Source organism: Falco peregrinus, chromosome 2 (genome assembly GCF_023634155.1).
Source record: "Falco peregrinus isolate bFalPer1 chromosome 2, bFalPer1.pri, whole genome shotgun sequence".
NCBI classification, from domain to species: Eukaryota; Metazoa; Chordata; class Aves; order Falconiformes; family Falconidae; genus Falco; species Falco peregrinus.
The window spans coordinates 39,699,723-39,717,952 of NC_073722.1; the positions used below are offsets into that span (position 1 = coordinate 39,699,723).

An 18,230-nucleotide genomic window follows, 5' to 3' on the forward strand; every position below is an offset into this window, starting at 1 on the left:
AGGGCTGTGTTGTTTGTACTGGTAAACTGGAGGCTAGTGAGTGCAGAGATGAGGGCTACACTCCAGAGGCTGGTCCCGGTGGGGACACAGAGATCTGGGGATGAGAGAATAGGTGCCTGCTGATGTTTGGGCTCTGGATCTGTGACCAGTCCCCCCTTGGGGATGGGTGCTGGACGCTATGTTGTCCCGTGGGGCTGTTTCTGCCCCAGTGCATGACTGATCTGTGTCGCACAGGGCCCTGATGTGAGCCTGGCCCCCGTTTGCAGAAGGCACCTTGGGAAGTTTCCTAGGAAAATTGGGGGGATGAGATTTGTCCCTTCATCCCGACTGCTGGAAAAAAATAAGAGAAACTTCCCTTTCTCTAAAACTTGTTCAGACTTCATTAACTCAGACAAAAATACAGATGTTGGGCGAGTCCTGCTAGTAGAGACCAAGCCTGTATCTCACTCTCCCTCCCCTCTCTGTCAGACTGCACCACTCCTGCATCCTTCTAAATTAGCAGCAGTAATTACTGGTGGCATCTTACACATTGTTAAAATGTTTCTTGGGGAAGTGCTGGCCTGGTCCGGGCCATCGCCTCCCTCCAGAAAGTCACTACAAAGAGTGGTCGGTGCCAGGCTCAGAGTTCCCACTGCTGGCACTGGTGTTTGCCCTTCAGCCACATGCCGGTGGCAGCAGAGATCTCCCTGTTGCTGAATCGGGTGAGGCTGTGTGGTAGGATCTCTTGAGTTCGTTGGGATCCTTTTCCTCAAACCTGGTCCCCGGGGCAAGCTCCTGGGATCCACCGAGAAGTCCTTGATCCGCTGCAGCCCCCCACTGCTACCAGAAGGTCCAGGGGGGCTGCATCATTTCGTACGTGGGGATGCTGGTGACGTTGACGGGAATGGAGATGATGGCCCAGGGGAGCCCGTGCTGCTCCAGCGAGCGTCTGATCATGTACCTGGAAGGACAAAGAGGCGACAAGTGTGCCTGAGCCACTGGAGTTGGGAGAGCAGAGCCCAGATGTGAGCATAAACCATAAACCAGCTCAAAGAGAAACTCTGTGGATTAATTATGACTGAATCCACTAAAAATTTGGCTCATAAAGCTCAGCTAGGACATGCTGATCACTGGGACCTCCCTGTTTGTGGGAACAAGGCTGTTGCTTGGCCCTTCCTGTGAGACATTCTGCACCTGCGAAGATGAGATGTCCCTTGGCCAAGGCACCTACCCATCCCTGCCCAGCAGGAAAAGTGCGGGGATGTCGGCTGTCCGCCTGGTGCTGTCCTGGATCATCTCGATGTAGAAGCTGTCGTTATCATAGGCGTTATCTGCGATGATCACTGCCCGCCCTCCATGCTCCTGGATCACTCGTGTCTTCGACAGGAATGAGCAACCCCTGGGGCAGAGAGTGATAAAACCCTGGGTGACCACAGGCAGATCCTCGGCAGGTACGAAACCTGCAAGCGCCAGAGCTTGCCTGCAGATGCCCAAAGCAGGGGCTGTCTCCCTGGCCCCACGCCTCCCCCAAACCCTGCTCCTCTTTGAGTCTGTATTTTAGGCAGCGGCTGCCCACACTCAGCCATTTTCTCCTAAATAAATATAAAATCAAATAGGGTTTTTTTCCACCTTAGCACAGGCTGTTTCTAAGAGATGCAACATGGAACAATCTGGGGTGGGAACACCCTCGCGTTTTCCTCATATACCCACGTGGCATAAGTCACAGGAAGAAGCTGGAGGTGACAGTAAAATGTAGCCATGGCACTGTCACCCTCTGTGCCACTGGCAGCTCCCCTCCTGCCCAAGGGTCCCCCTCAAACACTCCCGTGGCGCCAGACATACCCCCTCTCCACCAAGGCGATCTGGTCCTGGATGAAGACACCATTATTCAGCTCTCCGCAGGCTTCAGGGGGATCCGCCGGGACCAGGTGGATCTGGTCGTACCTTGTGTTCTCCAAGGAGACAGGCAGGGGTGAGCAAGGGGGGTGATCAGGGCTGTTTCCCACCCCCAGCCCCTCCGCAGCTGTCCCTGCTGTCCCGTGCCCTGCTCGTCTCTGTGCGGGGTGTGCTTTTGGGGAGATCTAGGGCTCCCAGGGGCAGGGAGGCTGGTTGCCCCATTCCAGCCCCTGCAGAGCCATCCTGACCTCACTCACCAGCTCGCCTATATCTTGCTGCCACCATGGGGAGGGGAAACAAAGGCACGGCACCATCCACCCATACAAGTGCTCCTGGGGAACGTGTGCAGAGCCAGAAAGTGTCTTTTCCTCTGGTCCTTGATGTCCCACATGCTTCCTAGCAGATCTGCTCCTGCACCCACATCCTGACTCCGGGTTTATTGAGGGAAAGGTCTTACATCTGCAGAGCAGTCGATTTATCTCAGCCCAGCCATCCTGGGGCTGTGCCTGTCTCAGCTCTTGGAGGAGGAAAGACCAGGGCTCCCTGAACACACAGGGGCCACACTCCCCCTCTGAAAGCCTGCTGAGGCTGAAGGCAGCGACCAGCACGTGCCTCCTTCATAAGGGCAGACTCATGGAAGAATAATTGTCTCCATTTTTAGAAAAGGTTCAAATGACTGGGCCCTGCAATGGAGAAATATTAGGATGGAGGGACGCAAACTGACAGATTCAGTTCTTAATACTTACAAACACACCACCAAAATCCTTGGCTGGAGTGGCAGTGAAGATGTAGCGGATGTCTCCGGGGCTCAGCACTTGGAAATATAAGTATTCATGGAGGCGTAAACCTGTGTGTGCATGGAGAGAGGTGAGAGGCAGAGAAAACAAAAGGGGAAATTCCTGAAAAATGGGAAAATACCCAGCTATGGCTCCTGAACTGCACCACGCTGAAGGGAACACACCCTCCTGGCCAGGCCCTGGAGCTCTGCGAGGGGAGATGCACCAGCACCCAGGAGCACAGAGATGGGGGAAAAGGCACGGGGACTGAGGTGCACAAGGGGAAGGGGAAAACACAGCCGGACCGCAGAGGCAATAGGGATGACATGCACACAGATTGAGAGGCGCAGCAGGGAAACACCATCTCAGGGCAGGGGCACCTTGAAAAGAAATGCACCCGGGATGGGGTGCTGGGGGGGAAATGCCATGGGGATGGGGTGCACCAAGGCAAAATGCACCCAGACTGGGGTGCTGGAGGGGGAAATGCAACGGGGCTGGGGTGTACTAAGGGGAAATGCACCCGGATTGGGGTGCTGGAGTGGGGAAATGCAGTGGTGCCAAGGTGCACAGAGGGGAAATACACCCGGACTGGGGTGCTGGAGGGGGAAATGCATCGGGGCCGGGCTGCACCGAGGGGAAATGGACTCGGATTGGGGTGCAGGGGGGGAAAAATGCAGCAGGGCCAGGGTGCAGAGAGGGGACAGGCACCTTACTGTCTGTGCACGGAGGGGAAATGCACCCAGAACGCGTGCGCTGGATGGGGAAATGCAATTAGGTCGGGGTGCATCAAGGGAAATGCACCCGGACTGGGGTGCAGGAAAGGGAAATGCACCCGGATCGGGGTGTACAGAGGGGAAAGGCAGCCAGGCCGGTGTGCGAGGGGAAGAGGGGCCGGGCCGGCCGCTTGCACTCACCGCGGGCCGGGCAGGAGCAGAGGCAGAGGCAGAGCCAGAGCGAGCGGCAGAGCATGGCTGCGCCCGGCACCGCCCAGCGCCCCGCCCAGCGCGCCCCCGCCCCGCGCCCATTGGCGGCGCTCCCGCCCCGCGCCTTTCTATTGGTTCACGCTGCCATCAATCTCCTGAGAGACCGGGAGGCCCGGCACGGAGGCCTGCGCGGCCTGGGGCCAGCGCTGCGCTCTCCGGCCCTGTCAGCACGGTGTCAGCGGTGGGGCCCCGGTGTCCCCTCACCAGCTCTGCCACGTAAAGCTCCACTCTCCAGCCCTGCTCGCCTCCGGCCTTGTGCCCGCTGCCTTGTCCGGCAAACAGCGAGCCGTTTTCCCAGGCCGGTTTGGACTCCCTGCCTCTCTATGGCTGTTCGGGAGGGAGGGGCGGTCGCCGGAGCCGCTCTGTCCGCCCGTACCATAGATAGCGGCCGGAAGTGGTGGCCTAGCTTCCCTTCCCTTCCGGCCGCGGGGAAGCTTCTCGGCGGGCGCAGTGCATTGTGGGGTGGGGTCTGTCTGAGACGCGGGCAGCGAGCGTGAGGAGCGCCGCCGGGATGATGGTGAGTGTCATCCGCCGCCATCGTCGCCGCTGCCGCGCCTCGCTGCCTGGGCGCGGCTTGCCGGGGCTCCGCTACGCTCCAGGGGCCTTGTTTGGCGGGGCTGTGGAGGGGCTGGGGCGCGCTTGGGTCGGTGGAGGGGTGCGGATGGCAGAGGCCGCCTTGTCGCAGAGGCCTGCCGCTAGCCGGGGTGGGGGGGGCAGGTCGGCCCCCCGTTCCTGCTGGGCTCCTGGGCCCGGTGGGGAGGGTCTGGGTGGGAGCGGTGCGTGCTGGGAGTTGTAGGCCTGCAGCCCGGTGCGTGGGGCTGCCGGGGCCCCGGCCCGCGGCCTCCGCCCCAGCCTCATAGCTGCGTTCCCTCGGCCGCCCGGCCCAGCTCCTCCCTCCTTTGCGGGTCCCCCTGGGCTGCGGCGCTCCCCAGCTCCGAGCCCCGTTGCTGTTGCTCGGGAGCAGGTAGGCTGTGGCACAAAAGCCTTGCTTTTCTTGGGGGTGCAAGCGTTTGCGTTCCGTTACTGTCTTAGCTCTGGTGGATGTGGAAGAATCTGGTACGTTTTCTTTCACAGAATCTTGCCAGGATTTAGAGAGCCTTGGCTGTGATCCTCACCCCCCTCTTCTACTCACACATCAGACCCTTGGCCCCAGCCTTGTCAGTCTTATTGTGCAACAGTCGTATAATTTTGCTGTCTGCCCACAGGTGGCTGTTTAAAACTGTTTAAAACCTTGCAACCATTGGCTGTGTTGAAACTTTGTTTGAGCTTTGCCTGGAATGCATCTTTGGTTTGCTTTCTGAAAAGGGCTGGTGTGCTCTCAGAGCAGTGAGAAGCTTTTGTCTGCTCTGGCATCTTGATATCCTCTAAGCTATCTCCAGCACAGTTTACTGTCAGACAGGAGTAATCCCTTAAATTGTGCTGGTCTACTTCATCTTCTCTGTGACAGCATCTTTCAACAGTTGCCATCCTTGGGGCAGCTGGGACACCGATTTGAGGTGTGACAGGCAAAAGGCCTTTGTGCCTGTTCTGCTGGACATCTTGCTGGTGCTGTAATAAAAAAAAAGTCGCTGATTCAGGCACAGCGTTCCTGCAGTTCTCTGCGGTCTTAGTAACTACTACATGTACTGTCTTCTCCAGTCTAGCACCAGAATCAGAACTTTGCTGGGCTATGCTGTACAGGGGAAGCCACTGATTTTGGGACTGTTATGTCCCAGAGCGTTTACTGGGGACAGTTGGGTGAATTCCAGTTACACTGTGGAAGCAGCGAGAGATGGAAGGTGGCCGGATTGTGTCAAGTCAGAAGAATGTTAAAGAGGCTGGAGGTTTTGGTCTTAGTCTTTTTTGCATGATTGTAGCTTGCTGCACTGTATGAGGAGTTAGCTCCAGGTTGCCTGCAGGCTGTTTGGATCAGAGTAATGACTTTTCTGTGGGTTCTCTCTTCAGCCAACGCCGGTTATCCTGCTGAAGGAGGGGACGGATACCTCACAGGGGATCCCTCAGCTTGTCAGCAACATCAATGCCTGCCAGGTTATCGCAGAAGCAGTACGCACTACCCTGGGACCTCGGGGCATGGACAAGCTCATCGTGGATGACCGGGGTAAGCACTGGGCAGTGACATTCCACAGCTATGTAGAAACGTGACTTGGAAAAATAATCTCTTAAGTGTAGCGCATGCTGGCAGCGTACATATTTACATACTTAATTGATATATGGTCGTATCAATTAAACCCAGTTTTTGCATATATGCAGACTTGAACTTCCTCACTCCATACTAAACTTAACTCTCATGATAGAGGTTCAGGTTATGTCTCAATGTTCAGTTTCATACCTTGGCTCTGGCTTCCACTGTTGCAGAGAAGATAATTGTCAGACCTACCTGAGGAAGTCCGTGTTTGTTGCCTACTAGCCTGAATTAAAGCAGCTGTGGCCTTTGTTTTGAGATCGAGTAGATCCAGGGTTAGTGGGACTAGATACAAGAGAGTCCACCCCAGAAAGGAGAAACAGTGTGTTTCAGGAAAGACCAGAGCCTGGTCTTCAGGTATCCCAACCATCTGTGTTATTTTATTTTTTTAAATGAGGCTCATATCTGTGGAGTTACTCGGCACTTGTTGTGGCTGAGTGTGAGGTCAGTGGATGTTACTGGGTAGACTTTTTTTTTTTTTGGGTGTGATTTAGTGGTGAGGCTTGCCCCTACTCTGAAAAGACTTGTATGAAGTCACCAAACTAGTGTATTATTTGTTACTTTTTACAGTTGGTGTTACTGGAGGGTGGGGTGGAAGGTCTTAGTACTGTCTTTAAATAGTTTTTACAAATGGGAACTGTAATAACTTTTATTAAAAAGGATCATTAGATTTAAATTCACCTAATAACTGGTATGATTGATTTCTAGTCTTTTTCTTCATGTGAGTGTCAGACTAGAATATCTGGTTATGTCTGTCTGGAGAGGCTATTGAGAAGTAAGAGACAAATGAATTTAAAGCTCCTATTAATTGATGCCGAGAGTTTTTCTGCACTCAGACTAACTTCACTTAATCTGCTCCAAAAATGGACTAAAAAGATGCTGTTGATAGGGAATGGAGGTACCTGCTGAGACACCCTCTGTGAAACACCCTTACCCATGAAGGTGATCACTTCACTTTCCTTTTCAGCCAATTTGTAGTTGTGCGTCTGGCTGTAGGAGTGCATTAAAATATTGTGGTGATCATGTTTCAAATCACGTAGGAGATAAACACAAGTCATTTAGCTGAAGAAAAATTACTGTTAAGTGGAAATTCGGAGTGAGATCCTGTGGTTGTTTAGACATGACGGAAATCACAACGATGCAGGACCGGTGCTTGATTGGGATGCTCTGTAGTGCAGTAATGGGTTGAGGCCACATTTGACCTGAAAGGCGAAATGGTGAAGCACAGTGAGACTGGCTGCTCTGAAATTACTATCGTATTAATGTCTCCCTGAGGTCTGAGGAGCTCCCTTGCATGTTGGGTGCCCTTTCACAGTGACAGGGCTTTACTCGCAGCAGTTGAGCTTGACTTCCTTTTCTGCATCAATCCTAGGCAAAGCCACGATCTCTAACGATGGTGCCACTATCCTGAAGCTCCTTGATGTTGTCCATCCGGCTGCAAAGACGTTAGTGGACATTGCCAAATCTCAAGATGCAGAGGTAGGAGGGTAACCTGGCTGCGGTCAGAAGCATAACATGCAGCAGCAAGCTTGCCTCGCGGTGGTGATTCTGTGGGCTTTGTGTTAACTGATGGGAATTGCTTGGGGAGTGCTGGCATTTATGCTGGTTTCTTCATTGATGCCTTCTCTTCTGTGGTAACTTTCAGGTCTCATACACTGTTTCAGCTAGATCTGATGGGTAGTTGGAAACCTCAAAGATACAAAGTTCATGTTTTATGAACATAGGTGACTGGGAAATGGAGACTTTGTGCTCAAATGGGATGTAGTGTGAACCCAGCTCTTCTTAATCACTGAAGAATTCAAGTGCAAATCTGTGAGCGGAGAAAATTACAAAATCTGTTTTTCTCTGGAAGCCCTTGTGTGGTTTATGAAGCTGCTGTCATGGTGGCCCTGCAGTGTGTGGATGACAGAGCGTTTCCTCTCCATGCAGGTTGGTGATGGTACCACGTCTGTAACTCTGCTTGCTGCAGAGTTCCTGAAACAAGTGAAACCCTATGTGGAGGAAGGCCTCCATCCTCAAATCATCATCCGCGCCTTCCGCACGGCGACGCAGCTGGTAAGGTGGCGCTGCTTATAGCTGAGGGAGGGCTCAGCTGCTGCTGCAGAGCTGAGGGTTGTATTGGGCTCCTCCACAGTGTCTGGGGAGAGGAGGTCTGTGCCAAAGAGGGAAAATAACACACTTCCAGGCAGAACTCAGTAATGAATGGGCGTGGGGAGTGACAGTAGTGATCTCATGTCATCCTACTGCAAACATCAGCTGCCTTTTCTGGTGTCAGTGAGCTGTTATTAGCGGTTAGTACCTCTGGAGTGCTATTGCTTTGTGTTTTTTCCAAGAAAGAATAAATAAATGAGAAAAATTGTTTCCCATTCTCTTGTAATTTACTGATGCTTAGGAAACCTTACATCTAATGACACCCATCAGTTCCATTAAACTGAATCTTCTCAGGAGGTTAACTCCCTCAACAGCCCTTTGGTTCCCCAGTTCTCAGCTTAAAACTGCGGAGCAGCTCTGAGCCTCTTCCCAGTCCTCTATGCTGGTGTGTTTCTTAGAATTACTGTGGTAGAAGGGGTGGAATAGCTTAAATGCCTGAAACTTCAAGTGATGTTGAAGTAGGAAATAGAAGATGACATAAAATACAAAGCGAAGTTGGAGATCTTGTCAGCTTAAGTGCATGAATCATTAATCCAGCTGTTGGCTTGTGTTTTGACAGGCTGTAAACAAGATAAAAGACATTGCTGTTGCAGTGAAGAAGGAAGATAAAGAGTAAGTTTCCCTTACAAACAACCTGGTTGCGTGTAGCTGGGCTTCAGGTAGCTGGTGTGAGGGTGTTTCTGACTTATACTTTGGCTCTGGCTGAGGTCTCGAGGTCAGGCCAAACAGCTACAGCCTCACACCAGGTTTATTGTTGAATTTTTTGGAATTTCCTGCTCCTCTGGGGGAGATGCCATGCCATCACTTGGGCTGCACTGAAGTATGTAGGTCAGTGTCTTCCAGTGCACATGGAGGAAGCTAGGTACCAAAATAAGCGGCCTGATTCCTTTATTTCCAGTGGTGGTGGTGATTTACGGCTTTTGCTGTAATTGGTGGCAGTATTGAATGCTCAGTGCTTCTCTGAAAATCGGATCGCTTCTTAGCTGTTGAATACGTGAACTTAGACAGCTAATAGCAGTAAGGAAATGATCCCTTCATCTGAGGGGAGAATGCTAGAGTTCGTTTTCTCCCTGCATTTTAAGCTCTTGTCTGCTTGATCTGACCTTACTAATACCTGCAGTAAAATTTCAAGTTCAACTGCATAACCATCTTAAATCATAATATCCTTCCCACTGTCCTGTGATGTGAAATACAGCAGTTCTCATGGTCAGCAGTAACTCGGGTGGTAAGAGCCTGGGAGCTGGAGCCATATTTCCCTAGTGTCCCTTGTGTCATCCACTCTGTTGTGGCATGTTACCTGAGTTAATACTTAGAAGATGCCACCTTCAGAGGATTTCAGAAACTTCTTACTGCCTTTGGTTGAAGGAGATGATGCTGAGCCCTGCTGTTTTGCTCAGGCTTGTGGTGTCTAGTAGCCAGCCGACCTGGTCAGTACTTGGGCTCAGATAGGCAGAATTGTACTTCGACAGTCTGGGCTTTGATGTGTGTGTCTTGCTTTCCACATGGATAGAAGGGAGCTGATCTTTTGCCTCTCCTGAGTGGATTAATCATGTCATACATGATGTTCTGTGAGCTTGTGAAAAGAATCTGCAAGTGAACAAGACCTTGTTTTTATCTCTTGCAGTGAACAGAGAAGCCTGCTCGAGAAGTGTGCAGCCACAGCCCTGAGCTCTAAGCTGATCTCCCAGAGCAAGGAGTTTTTCTCCAAGATGGTTGTAGATGCTGTCATGATGTTAGATGACTTGTTACAACTTAAAATGATTGGAATAAAGAAGGTGCAAGGAGGTGCTTTAGAAGTAAGTTCTGTTGGAGCCTGTCCTGAAAGGATAGGAGATGGTGATCATGGCTCCTTTGATAAGTTGACTAGCAGAAATGCAGCCCAGGTTGATGGTGCCTGTTCAGGAATTACCAAAGCAAAAGCAAGCTGTTGATGTGAGGAAAAAGCTTAGTGAGTAGGACTTGATTTCTTTTCTGTAGGTAGAGAATCTGGGGTTTTTGAGCCAAATACACTCTTATCTCACTGCTGTCTGTAGTGAATGTTGTTACTGGTACGAATTTAATTTATATCTCTGTAAATTAATTTTTTTGTGTGTGGGAAGTCTTTGTTAATAGGAACCAATAGCCATACAGTCCTGGTTGTATGCTTGACTACTGGGTTGGGGGAGAAAAAGCAAAGAAAATGCTGTGAATGAGCTGATCTAGTGGTGGGCAGGGTAGATGGGCTGTGTGGTTTATACTGCAGTGCTGAAATATACCTGTTGTGCCTGGGACTGCATGCAGGTATGTGGCAGGGAGTTTTTCTTGGGCTGTGGACAGCTGGTGTGTCTGTGCTCTCTCGTGCCTGTGTCCTGTATAGGTTTGGCCCATTGCTTGGGACCCTTCTGCTGGAAAGTAAAGCTCACCACAGTCTCTCTGAATTATTATTCTGTGGCTGTTACTGTCTGTAAACACTCCTCATGAGCATTTTTTTTTGAGAAGAGACATTATAATCATGCTATTATCTTGCCCAGACAACTAATTTAGTGAATTGGGAACAATTCAGCATCTGTTTTTGTGGTGTCTGGGCCTGCTGGTGTTCTGAGGCTTGCAGAAATTGGTCCCCTGGGGAGGGTGGTGTCTCCCGTTCTGGCTAAAAGCAGCTCGCCATGGTCAGGGTTGTTTGACCCTTGTATTCTGCTGTTAGACTCCTTTATTCTGCCGTAGGTCTCCTTGGAGACCTATGAGGATGGGGCAAAGAATTTAACATGCTATTCTCCAGGGTTTGTGAGAGATCCGGGGTTGTCTTGCCCTGTCAGCTGGAGCAGAGGTGGTCTGTGATTGTCCTAGTTTAGGAGGGACAGGGATCCTCTGGGCTGCAGTGGCTGGGCAGGGCCACGTCTGCCGTGTGGTTGGATACTTCTGGAGTGGGAGACGTAGATGTTGATTCCTCTACCATCTGTGAAGTCAAGAAGTTAACTTCAGGGGACTGCAGTGTGGGGCAGGGCAGTCCTGCTGCAAAACAATCCCAGAGGTGGTGATGGAGCTTGGAAAAACAAACCAGGGCAAAAAAAAACGCCCAACCCCAAACCCCGAGCGTGGGGCTGTGAATGAGAAGTATCCATCTTCAAAGGGTAGAAATGGGAAAGACATCAGAGAGGGAACAGATTGCTCCATCCCTTGATCTTCAGATTGTGTATAGCGTCTTCTGCTGCGGTGTCTTGAGGGGTAGAAAGGCAGTGATAGAAGCTGATTTTGTGAACAGAGAGAAGAAAATACTTGCTGCTTGTTTTCTCTAAAAGTGGGTTAATCAAAGGAGACAGCTGTTGGTGAATGCTTTGTAAATGAGGACTCTGAAAGCAGGGAGTTTCCTGTGGGAGTTATTAACCCTGTTGAGAAAACCTTGGGAGGCTGAGCCTAACACAAATCCCTGTCTTCAAGGACTCGCAGCTGGTGGCTGGAGTTGCCTTTAAGAAGACATTCTCCTATGCTGGGTTTGAAATGCAGCCCAAGAAGTATCAGTCTCCCAAGATAGCCTTGCTGAACGTGGAGCTGGAGCTCAAGGCCGAGAAGGACAATGCTGAAGTCAGAGTAAACACAGTGGAGGTAAGAGCCGGAAGGGGAGCTTGTCGCGCTTTCTCATGCCTGCAAGATGTGGTGGCTACTTGAGAGAGCCGGTGGGATAAATTGGATTGCCTTCTGGTTGTCCTTCCCCCCCCCCCCAAAATAGCTGGTGGGTTATGCTGCCTCGTTTGGGAGAAGGGTATGGCAGACTTCGTATTACAGCAGGTTTAGGGTCTGTTTCTGCTCAGTCATTGTGTCTCTGCTATGCTGTGATAAGCTGTGGGCTGTGGGGTGGCTTCTTTATGCCTAACAAGTGGCCTTCCAGGGCAAGCTTATTTAGCAGTGCTTTAAATGCTGAAAGAGCCGCTTCGTATTTAAGCAAACAAGGTAGCCATTTGGACACTAGTTCTCTTTCCATCTTGTTAAAATACCTTTATGAAACACAGTCATTCTGGGACAGCTTCTTGGAAAGTTGCGTGTATTTGGTTGCTGCATAATTGTGGTATTTAAAGATCTCTGGGGGCTTTGCTTTTGGGGTCTTGACCCCACTGTGATCTTAGTAACTGTTCCCTTCCAGTTAGTCTCTCTGCCTTGGTGAAGATGGTGGTCTTTTCTGTTGTAGTCAGCTGCTGCATGTGATGTTGCCGCATGCTTTTGTAAGATTTCCCAGCTGTTTATGGCTGCATTTCACTGACAGCTGGAGCACAACAGGCTTGTGAAACCTGAGCATGCTGGTAAAGCATGAGGTTTCTCAGGATCTGTGTTTTTCCTCTGTGATAGATACTGTAAGTTTCTCCACCCCAACGTCCGTGTTCTGTAAGCGCCTCTCGGACATCAGTATAATCCCTTCTTCCTCGTGTTCTGTCTTGAGCTGTCGCTGCCTCTCTCTCTCAGTTCATCCAGCCCCTTTATTGACTCAGTTCTGCTGCTGGAAGCATTTTAAGACATGGCTCTTTGGCATAAAATTGGGTGACCTAAAATCACCTATGAGTCTTAGAAAGCAGTTGTCTGCCAGGGCTGCATGGAGCAGTGTCACCACTGCCGTTGTTTTAGAAGAGCTCTCCCTTCGCAGGTGCTGCGGTATGGTGGCGGGATGGCATTTGCAGTGCTTCATGACATGAGTGGTTGTCCCTTTTCTCCCTGCTAGGATTACCAGGCCATTGTGGATGCTGAGTGGAACATCTTGTATGACAAACTAGACAAAATCCACAAGTCGGGAGCCAAGGTTGTCCTGTCCAAACTTCCTATCGGTGATGTGGCTACCCAGTACTTTGCAGACAGAGACATGTTTTGTGCTGGCCGTGTCCCAGAAGAAGATCTCAAGCGAACTATGATGGTGAGCTACCTTGTTTTGGAACAGACTTCTGATTTAGTTTTAACAGTGCCCAGCTGGTTGTTCCCAAAACAGGGCAGTGACTGATGACTGAACATAGTGTTCCTAACAAAGACTTAAAATTAAAATGGCATAATTTTTGCCAGTGCAGTTATTGGGTAGAGCTGCCATATACTGATGAAGCTGTGCCTTGATGGAATGAACAATCACACACTAATTGTATCTGCACTGCTTTTTTTGTTTCTCTGCTGTTGTGACATATTGGGGTCTGTACATTGCATCGGTAGGGGGTTTATTTTCCCTACTTCTTGACTGTTCCTTTGTGAGTGGATTTTTCCTAAGCTTGCTTTGTGTAGCTGTTGGACTCTAGAGCCTGTGAGTCAGCACTTAAAAGAACCTTAATCTTATTTTGCTGTTGAGGATTATTTCTCGTGTTGGTAGCCTGGCTAGATGTGTGAGATGGGAGGGGAAGTAGAAGAGGATTTTTTTTCCCTGAATCTGGCTTGCAGGGTGGTTTTTGCATCAGCTAACAGACTGGACTGTCTCTGAAGAGTGGGAGCCTGCTGGGGAAATTTGTCTTGTTTGTCAGGGTTGGTAATGCTGTGCTTTATCTCCTTCCTGTGCAGGCCTGTGGTGGTTCCATTCAGACCAGTGTCAATGCCCTATCGGATGATGTCCTGGGCCGATGCGAGCTCTTTGAGGAGACTCAGATTGGAGGAGAGAGGTAAGTAACACCAGCTGTGAACCTGTAGTCCTGTGTAAGCGCTCTGGTATTAGTTTGAAAAGTTGAGTTCTAAGCACTGGCAGTTTGAGTATCTCTCAAGGTGATGGTGTGAAAACAAGATTGTGTTACTCCTGCTTTTTATGAGTCTGAGGGGGGGCACAGGAGTAAGCTTTCACTGAAATCTTACCTCTTTTATATGCTTTTAAAAATACATATTTATTATTCCCTAGTGCCTTGTAGAAAGCATAGTGGTATTCTTTCACTTGTAACTTAAAAGCAGTGCCTTTTGAGGTTGATTGTGGCACTCGTCTGATATCCCACAGTGACACTTGACTATCAGCGGAAGTGAGGCTGGGTACAATATAATGGGGTTCTTCCCGTCGCTAGAGGAGAAATCCTCTTTGGAGCTGTCTGCTAATATCTGCTCTGTTCCTGCCAAGTGAAAATGAGAACATGGGTTTGGGGCAAAGCCTTAGCAACTGGAAGAGAGTGGATTTTCCTGGGTCAGCTTAAATTTCACTTGTGTGTTGCCTGGCTCTGCTCCTTCTTAGTTCAAGATCTGATAGGGGTTCTGCGTAGGGTGAAATGGCTTCAGTCACACGTCAGGCTTGTAAAGAGCTTGTCTGTTCCCATACTGTCATATTGGTGCAAAGCCTGTTCAGCAGCAGCCCTGCTTCTCTGTTGCTGTAATCTTTCTTGCATTGTGCCATTGGCAGGTACAACTTCTTCACAGGCTGCCCAAAGGCAAAGACTTGCACGATAATCCTGCGAGGGGGTGCAGAGCAGTTCATGGAAGAGACGGAACGGTCCCTGCATGATGCTATCATGATAGTCAGGAGAGCAATCAAGGTAAGGACCAGTGGAGATTCCCAGTGCCAAACCAGCAGGGAGGTTTATTGATCAGACCTGGCACAGCTGTAACTCCTAGAAACCTTTTCACATGCCAGCATTTGACTAAGGTCTCCATGGAGAGACTAGGACCTCAGCGCAGACGGCCAGCATCTGATTGATTAACTCAAGTGCTGTTCCTCAGCCAAAGCAGCGTTCTCTCTGCAATGTTGCCAGATGCTTTTCAGGCACGCCTGGGTTTTGGCTTTCTCTTCAGTACAGCTGTAACTTGGGCTTGCTGGGTTGTGGCATGTTCTGGAAACACCCCCATCCTAAAGGGAACGCAGTCTGGGTGCGTTGGGTAAATCTGTGGTAGATTTGAATAGCAGGACTGATTTCGTCTCGATGGCATGCATGCGTGTCAGTGCCCATTAAAGCCACTTGTTCCCTCTCTTGGTGCCCAGTCTGAGGGGGTAGCTGTCCCCTGGCTGTGAAGGTAGTAGGCTGGGAGCACTGAGAGGGAAGTCTGATGCTGGTATGAATGTGTGTGCTCTGCTTGTGGAGTTGCTGGTCCTGTGTGATAGATGCCGCCTGTCTGCAGGTGTTTCTGGGTTATGCATAATAATGTGTTAAAGTGGTGTTTTCTAGTTAAAAACAGCTTTGAGGCCGAGTGCCCTGAGGGGATAGGAAGAAGCATGCCAGGATTTTTTGGAGCTGTTTTGCTTCTAGAAAGAACATCCTGATCTCCCTACTGGAAAAAAAAAAAAAAGAAAAGAGGGAAATGTGCCCAGCACAAGGAGAGTGTGGTCTTCCCTCCCCTCCCTCCCCTGGTATGGTGTCTTCAGACCATCCCTTTATCTTGTGTGTAGCTGGGGAGAGCTGCAGGTAGCTGCCACTCGAGGTTTGTGACCTGTTTTGGAAGCTCCTGGCAAAGCTGGCAGGTGCCCCCAGGGATGGCAGCAGCCTGGGCTGTAGATTCCCCTGGGTCTAGTGTGTCTGCACCACCCTGATGTGCAGCAGTCGCAGGAGAGGAGGTTTTGCTGCTTTTCCCCTTGCAGTGAGAGCGTCTCCTTTTCTTTCAGAATGACTCGGTGGTTGCTGGTGGTGGCGCGATAGAGATGGAGCTTTCCAAATACCTCCGGGACTATTCCAGGACCATTCCAGGCAAGCAGCAGCTGCTGATAGGTGCTTATGCTAAAGCCCTCGAGATCATTCCCCGTCAACTCTGTGACAACGCTGGCTTTGATGCCACGAACATACTGAACAAGCTCCGAGCCAAGCACGCGCAGGTTGGTGCCCACTTTTGAGCCGAGGGCTGCATGTGTGAACCGGTAGTGTGTGTGATTTCTTTTCTTTATATTTCTTGAGCCTGGATCAGTCAGGCTCAGTTCAGCTAAGCCCGTGTTAGGCTTGTGTCCTCTTTGATTGCATGCAGCATTTTGTTTTTTGGATCAAGTATGGGCTTGGTGCAGTTTTCTATAAAAGGAGGTGATCTGGTTTTCCCTTTGATCACGGCTGTCGGGTGACTTCTATAGCTGGGAGTTCTGATTTGCTTTTTAAAAATGCATTGTTTGTCAGGAGCGAGGCTTCTATATTAAACATTAAAGTGATTAGAGTACAGAAGTTGGCTGAGCCACGTGTTTGCCTGAGGAGCTGCAGACTGAAGGTCCTGACCGCTGATCATTTTGGGTCTTGAGTGGCACGCATGTGCATGCACGTGCAGTCCTGATTCAGGCAGTTAGAGGTGGCCCCTTGGCTTCTCTCTGCTTCTGCTGCTTTGGAGGGAGTCACTCCCACCATGTGTTGCCCTTCTGATGATTGTGGGGTTAGGGGGAATGCCCCAAAATGTGCGGCTGTATCTTGGGCTGCAAAAACTAGGGCTGTGGGTGGGGGAGCAAGACAGCAGTGCAGTGGAAGTCAGTCCTGTAAGGCGTCTACAGCTTCTGTCTGAAATGGAGCATGCCTCCTGTTTTACAAGGCTTCACTGGCGCTGTTTGCTGACAACAAAGGCTTTTTGGTTTTTTATTTTTCTTTGTGTTTCCCTCGAGTATTCTTCATTCAGCAAGGTCCAGTCGCTGCCTCTCCCTGAATGTTTGTCTCTGCTTCTCTCCCACCAGGGAGGTATGTGGTATGGTGTGGATGTCAACAACGAGGACATTGCCGATAACTTCGAGGCCTGTGTGTGGGAGCCAGCCATCGTGCGCATTAATGCGCTGACGGCAGCCTCGGAGGCCGCCTGCCTTATTGTCTCAGTGGACGAAACCATCAAGAACCCCCGTTCCACCGTAGACGCTGCGCCCAGTGGACGGGGCCGGGGGCGAGGCAGGCCCCACAACCACTGAAACCCCGCTCCCCGTCAGTGTTGTGACAGGGGCTGGCGCTCTCCTCCATTGTGAAAAAGAATTGATTTCTAGTTTAATTAACGGGCTGTTTACCAGATGGTCGTTTTGAGGGCTTACAGGCAACCACTGGCCTTGTTTAATTAGAGTAAATCTTGGCCTCGGTAGCGGCAGCCTCCTGCGAGGTGTCCTGCCCCAACATTTCCTACACAGCACTGATCCCCTTAGGCTCGCCTTGTCCTTCCGCTTGGAAGCTGTGTGAGCGGAGCCCTCTTCAATGCTGGCAGGCAGTGCAGCGAGTGTGGGGTTTGTTCATATTTATACTTCCCCCTCCTCCCCCCCCCCTGCTGGGGGTTTTGAACCCAGGCTCAAACACAATAAAAAAGTGACTTTCTTTCGGTGGCAAACTGGGTTGTTCCTCTGTTTTCTGCCGCTTGCTTCACTCTGCAGGGTGGTAGCTTGTGGTTAAGAGTTGGATTAACCTTTTAAACTGGTTTTTGCCCTGTTTAAAAGCAGGCGCTGTGCTGGGAAGCAGGACTGGCTCTGAGCATGCCCCAGCCCTGAGACAGATTGCCTCTGTGCGTTACCCCTCTCCGATACTGCTCAGTGACATTTCTACTTGCTTTTGTTTAATGGGCCATTTACAACTCTCCTCTCGCTTCCTGGAAGGCAGTTCAGGGCGGCAGCTCTCATTTAATTAGGTGAGTTGATGGTCCATTACACCACAAAATGTGTTACTTCTGCCCCGTTCATAAAGTGCTGCCACGCGACAGCCACTGCCAGCCCTGTTAGAGGCGTCGAGGCAGCCGATGTGTCCCGTAACGAGACCCTTGTGGCTGTTCCTCGTGGCTGAAGCGTGTTTTGGCAGCATGTGAGCGGTTGTAGTGAAACGTGAGTACAGTTACAGCTTCTGTGTAAAAGCCCTCTTTGTGTTTCTTAGTGGTGGCATTTAAATGTGAAAACACCATGGGAGAACACTGCTCTGCGGCTGGGGAGGGATAACAGCAGGGCTGGTGGGGGCTGATCCTGTGTCCCTCTGTGCAGGTATTCGAGGCATGTTCTGTCACAGAGGACAGTGTTTCCTTCTGCCTGGCTGGAGGTTTTGTTTGGTTTTTTTCTTTGTGTTTCCCTGGAATATTCATCACAGAATCACAGCACGGTTTGGGTTGGAAGGGACCTTGAAGATCATCCAGTCCCACCCCCTGCCACGGGCAGGGACCCCTCCCACCAGCCCAGGTTGCTCCAAGCCCCGTCCCAGGACGCTGCCAGGGATGGGGCATCCACAGCTGCTCTGGGCAGCCCGTGCCAGCGCCTCGCCACCCTCACAGGGAGGAATTTCACCCTTATATCTGATCTAAGTCTCCCCTCTTTCAGTGTAAAGCCATTCCCCCTTGTCCTACCACTACACACCCCTGTAAAAAGCCCCTCTCCGGCTTTTTTGGAGGCCCCTTTAGGCACTTGGAGGCTGCTCTAAGGTCCCCCTGGAGCCTTCCCTTCTC

At 50.7% G+C, this 18,230-nt stretch overlaps 2 protein-coding genes across 3 annotated transcripts; one reads left to right on the top strand and one right to left on the bottom strand.

The window, feature by feature from the left end:
• Positions 1 to 351: 351 nt before the first annotated feature.
• Positions 352 to 4,020, bottom strand: PRADC1 (protease associated domain containing 1). 2 transcript variants are annotated; one of them, XM_013300891.3, is made up of 5 exons: positions 3,839 to 4,020; positions 2,622 to 2,722; positions 1,822 to 1,931; positions 1,211 to 1,378; positions 352 to 940 (listed from the first exon to the last, which is right to left on the bottom strand). In XM_013300891.3, the coding sequence occupies exons 1-5, from the start codon at positions 4,011 to 4,013 to the stop codon at positions 820 to 822; spliced, it is 675 nt and encodes a 224-aa protein (XP_013156345.3). In that variant the 5' UTR covers positions 4,014 to 4,020; the 3' UTR covers positions 352 to 819. The 2 variants fall into 2 exon arrangements, with proteins under 2 accessions (XP_013156345.3, XP_055651671.1); XM_055795696.1 differs by lacking the exon at positions 3,839 to 4,020 and adding an exon at positions 3,566 to 3,707.
• On the top strand, positions 3,993 to 17,138 carry CCT7 (chaperonin containing TCP1 subunit 7). The gene is made up of 12 exons (XM_055795693.1): positions 3,993 to 4,151; positions 5,579 to 5,732; positions 7,189 to 7,295; positions 7,746 to 7,871; positions 8,527 to 8,579; positions 9,592 to 9,763; positions 11,385 to 11,549; positions 12,655 to 12,843; positions 13,467 to 13,564; positions 14,281 to 14,413; positions 15,475 to 15,681; positions 16,510 to 17,138. Exons 1-12 carry the CDS (start codon positions 4,146 to 4,148, stop codon positions 16,732 to 16,734), a joined length of 1,635 nt encoding a protein of 544 aa, XP_055651668.1. The 5' UTR covers positions 3,993 to 4,145; the 3' UTR covers positions 16,735 to 17,138.
• The last annotated feature ends 1,092 nt before the right edge of the window (positions 17,139 to 18,230 follow it).